The 5000-nt window shown below is 60.8% G+C and overlaps 1 protein-coding gene across 1 annotated transcript in view; it reads left to right on the forward strand.

Moving 5' to 3' along the window:
* vps13a (vacuolar protein sorting 13 homolog A) overlaps positions 1 to 5000 on the forward strand; it is a 124004-nt gene that overhangs the window by 68097 nt on the left and 50907 nt on the right. Inside the window, 5 exon segments of the mRNA XM_080532886.1 lie at positions 1124 to 1442; positions 1727 to 2188; positions 2350 to 2454; positions 2820 to 2966; positions 3962 to 4093. Of these exon segments, the coding sequence (XP_080389012.1) occupies positions 1124 to 1442; positions 1727 to 2188; positions 2350 to 2454; positions 2820 to 2966; positions 3962 to 4093 (1165 nt within the window).

Genomic DNA, 5000 nt, shown 5'->3' on the forward strand with positions numbered 1-5000 from the left:
CGCTTTGGAATAAGGCGTCTGCTAAATGCCAAAAATGTAAATGTAAATGTAAAAATGTAACCACTATACCACATAAACACACACATGCTCTCTCTCTCTCCCTCTCTCTCCCTCCTCCTCCCCCTCTCCCCTCCTCCCTTTCCTCCCCCTCCTCCCCCTCCTCCTCCTCCTCCTCCTCCCCCTCCTCCCCCTCCCCTCCCCTCCCCTCCTCCTCCTCCTCCCCCTCCTCCTCCTCCCCCTCCTCCCCCTCCTCCCCCTCCTCCCCCTCCCCCCCTCCTCCCCCTCCTCCCCCTCCTCCCCCTCCTCCTCCCCCTCCTCCCCCTCCTCCCCCTCCCCTCCCCTCCCCCTCCTCCTCCTCCTCCTCCTCCCCCCCTCCTCCCCCTCCTCCTCCTCCTCCTCCCCCTCCTCCTCCTCCTCCTCCTCCTCCCCCTCCTCCTCCCCCTCCTCCCTCTCCTCCCCCTCCCCTCCTCCCCCTCCTCCTCCCCCTCCCCCTCCTCCTCCCCCCCCCTCCTCCTCCTCCCCCTCCTCCTCCTCCTCCCCCTCCCCCTCCTCCCCCTCCCCCTCCTCCCCCTCCCCCTCCTCCCCCTCCCCCTCCCTCCCCCCTCCTCCCTCCCCCTCCTCCTCCCCCTCCCCCTCCTCCTCCCCCTCCCCTCCCCTCCCCCTCCTCCTCCTCCCCCTCCTCCCTCTCCTCCCCCTCCCCTCCTCCTCCTCCCCCTCCCCCTCCCCCTCCTCCTCCCCCTCCCCTCCTCCTCCTCCCCCTCCCCCTCCCCTCCTCCTCCTCCCCCTCCTCCTCCTCCTCCCCCTCCCCCTCCTCCCCCTCCCCCTCCTCCCCCTCCCCCTCCCTCCCCCCTCCTCCCTCCCCCTCCTCCTCCCCCTCCCCCTCCTCCCCCTCCCCCTCCTCCCCCTCCCCCTCCCTCCCCCCTCCTCCCTCCCCCTCCTCCCTCCCCCTCCTCCTCCCCCTCCTCCCTCTCCTCCCCCTCCCCTCCCCCTCCTCCTCCTCCCCCTCCTCCCTCTCCTCCCCCTCCCCTCCTCCTCCTCCCCCTCCCCCTCCTCCTCCTCCCCCTCCCCTCCTCCTCCTCCCCCTCCCCCTCCCCCTCCTCCTCTCCCCCCCCTCCCTCCCCAGGTCGGAGCTGAGTCTGCAGCCGGTTGTCGAGGGCGACCAGCAGTACGAGTGTTCCGAGGGCTTCAGCTACGAGGAGGTGATCCAGAAGCCAGGGGGCCGCGTGACCCAGGCCTGCCGTCGCCATGGAGACGGGGGGGGGGAGGGGGAGGGGGAGGGGGGCGTGCTCACGGTGAACATGGTGCCGCTGCTGGACGCCGTGACATCATCGCTGGAGGGCGTGGCCGGGGGGGGGCGCCACGACGAGCCCTACGTCCTCCACCTGTGGCCCCCGCTGCTGCTCAGGAACCTACTGCCCTACGACCTGACCTACCGCCTGCTGGTACACACACACACACACACACACCCACACACACACACACACACACACACACACACACACACACACACACACACACACACACACACACACCTGCTGCCCTACGACCTGACCTACCGCCTGCTGGTACACACACACACACACACACACACACACACACATAGTAGCCTAGCGTTTACCTAGCGAACTGCAGTAGCCTAATGTTTACCTGGAGAACTGTTTCCTCAACCCTGTAACCTTGTCACCATGACATCTGTCACCTGACATTGTCACTGTCACCTCCACAGGACAGCGGGGACCCCGCCCCCACCACCCTGCCCGAGGGCCACTCCGCCCAGCTGCACACGGCCGTGGTGGACCGCTCCCACCTGGAGCTCCGCCTCCTGGACTACCTGTCCCAGGACTGGCTCGCCGACTACGCCATACGCAGCGACCGCGACGAGATCGCCTTCATCGTGTTCCGCTCGCTACGGCGGGAGGAAGAGGAGGAGGTGGGGGAGGAGGGGGAGGGGGGGGAGAGGGAGGGGGAGGGGGGAGAGAGGAAGAGAGCAGAGCTGGACATCGCGGTGCACGTGGCGTACGAGGCGGGCCGGGCCGTGGTGGCGGTGCACGCCCCCTACTGGATGGTGAACCGGACCGGCCGCCTGCTGCAGTACCAGGCAGACGAGGTGCACAGGAAGCACCCGCTGGACTACCACCGGCCCCTCCTCTTCTCCTTCAAGCCCCGCTACTTCCTGCAGAACAACAAGGTGGGTGGGGGTACACACGGTACACACACACACACACACATACATACACACACACACACACACATACACACACACACACACACATACACACACACACACACATACACACACACACAAACACACGCTCTGACCCCTCCCTGACCCCTCCCTGACCCCTGCAGGTGCGTCTGATGATCTCAGACAGCGGTCTGTCAGAGGACTTCTCCCTGGACACGGTCGGCAGCTACGGAGACGTGAAGTGCAAAGGCCGGATCAAAGACTACCAGGTGACCAATGGGAGGAGGGCAGGGCGGGTCAAAGACTACCAGGTGACCAATGGGAGGAGGGCAGGGCGGGTCAAAGACTACCAGGTGACCAATGGGAGGGCAGGGCGGCTGGCTAACTCATCCCTACGGTGTGATTGGCTGGTGGTTAACTCTCAGCCCTGCGTTGTGATTGGCTGGTGGTTAACTCTCAGCCCTGCGTTGTGATTGGCTGGTAGTTAACTCTCAACCCTGCGTTGTGATTGGCTGGTGGTTAACTCTCATCCCTGCGTTGTGATTGGCTGGTGGTTAACTCTCATCCCTGCGTTGTGATTGGCTGGTGGTTAACTCTCATCCCTGCGTTGTGATTGGCTGTCTGTGTGTGTCAGGTGGGGGTGAAGATCGACGCCACCAGCTTCGGGCTGACGCGCATGGTGACCTTCCTGCCCTTCCACCTGCTGGTGAACCGCACCTCCCTCCCCGTCTGGGTGTGTGACCTGGGGAGGGACGCCTGGACCCTGGCCCCCCCCCAACAGGTAGGCCCCCCCCCCCATACACACACACCTGGACCCTGCCCCCCCCCAACAGGTCAGAACACAGCAGAACACGGTCAGAACATGGCTAGAACATGGTTAAAACACACTACAGAACCGGGTCAAAATCTCTCTCCGTCTCTCCCTCCCTCCCTCTCTCTCTCTCCCTCCCTCTCTCTCTCTCTCTCTCCCTCCCTCTCTCTCTCTCTCACCCTCCCTCCCTCCCTCTCACCCTCTCTCTCTCTCTCACCCTCCCTCCCTCCCTCTTTCTCTCTCTCTCACCTTCCCTCCCTCCTTCCCTCCCTACCTCCCTCCCTCTCACCCTCTCTCTCTCTCTCTCTCACCCTCCCTCCCTCTCACCCTCCCTCCCTCCCTCTTTCTCTCTCTCTCACCCTTCCTCCCACCTTCCCTCCCTACCTCCCTCTCTCTCTCCCTCCCTCTCTCTCTCACCCTCCCTCTTTCTCTCTCTCTCACCCTCCCTCCCTCCTTCCCTCACCCTCCCTCCCTCCCTCTCACCCTCCCTCCCTCCCTCTCTCTCTCTCTCCCTCCCTCCCTCTCTCCCTCCCTCCCTCCCTCCCTCTCACCCTCCCTCCGTCCCTCCCTCCCTCCCTCTCTCTCTCTCTCTCTCCCTCCCTCTCTCTCTCACCCTCCCTCTTTCTCTCTCTCTCACCCTCCCTCCCTCCTTCCCTCACCCTCCCTCCCTCCCTCTCACCCTCCCTCCCTCCCTCCCTCCCTCTCTCTCTCTCTCTCTCTCTCCCTCCCTCCCTCCCTCCCTCTCACCCTCCCTCCGTCCCTCCCTCCCTCCCTCTCTCTCTCTCTCTCACCCTCCCTCCCACCTTCCCTCCGTCCCTCCCTCCCTCCCTCTCTCTCTCTCTCTCTCACCCTCCCTCCCACCTTCCCTCCGTCCCTCCCTCCCTCCCTCTCTCTCTCTCTCTCCCTCCCTCCCTCTCACCCTCCCTCCGTCCCTCCCTCCCTCCCTCCCTCCCTCCCTCTCTCAGTTGGCCATCCCGTTCTGGCCAGAGAAGGACAGTAAGAAGCTGATGATCAGAGTTGAGGGCTGTGAGTCGCCTCATCAGACCATCGACCTCCACCGCCCGGAGAACTGCCTGCTACTGCACCTGGACAACACTGTGAGACACACACACACACACACACACACACAGTACATACACACACACACACACGCACACACACACACACACACGCACAGTACACATACACACAGTACATACACTTTTCAGTTGCAGGTATAGTATTGTGTATTAAAAACCTGGGTAGGACTTTCGGGCACTGCCCTAAACTGGTTTAGATCCTACCTACAGGACAGAAGCTACTATGTCTCCATTGGCAACTTTGTGTCCGACTAAATTAAAATGACATGTGGGGTTCCCCAAGGGTCAATCCTTGGCCCCCTTCTATTCAATCTCTACATGCTTCCATTGGGACACATCATAAGAAAGAACAAAATTGCCTACCACAACTATGCGGATGACACTCAAATCTACACAGCCCTCTCACCGAACGACTATAGTCCCACTGACAATCTCTATAAAAGCATTGAACAAATAAACGCCTCGATGAGACAAAACTTCCTCCAACTAAACAAGGACAAAACAGAGATAATTGTATTCGGTGCACCTGACAAAAGATGTAAAGTCAGTGCGAAACTTGATTCTCTCTCTCTTCAAACTAGAAAACAGGTCAGAAATCTTGGTGTAATTCTAGACTCAACTAAACTTCAACAGCCACATAAACTCGATAACTAAATCAGCCTACTATCACCTGAAAAACATAACAAGAATGAGAGGTTTCATGTCCAAACAAGACCTTGAAAAACTCATCCATGCATTTGTTTTGAGTAGACTTGTTTAGTGTAATAGTCTACTAACAGGCCTATCTAAAGGAGCTGGTCTACTAACAGGCCTATCTAAAGGAGCTGGTCTACTAACAGGCCTGTCTAAAGGAGCTGGTCTACTAACAGGCCTATCTAAAGGAGCTGGTCTACTAACAGGCCTATCTAAAGGAGCTGGTCTACTA

Source organism: Nansenia antarctica (assembly GCF_963989245.1).
Source record: "Nansenia antarctica genome assembly, chromosome: 5".
NCBI classification, from domain to species: Eukaryota; Metazoa; Chordata; class Actinopteri; order Argentiniformes; family Microstomatidae; genus Nansenia; species Nansenia antarctica.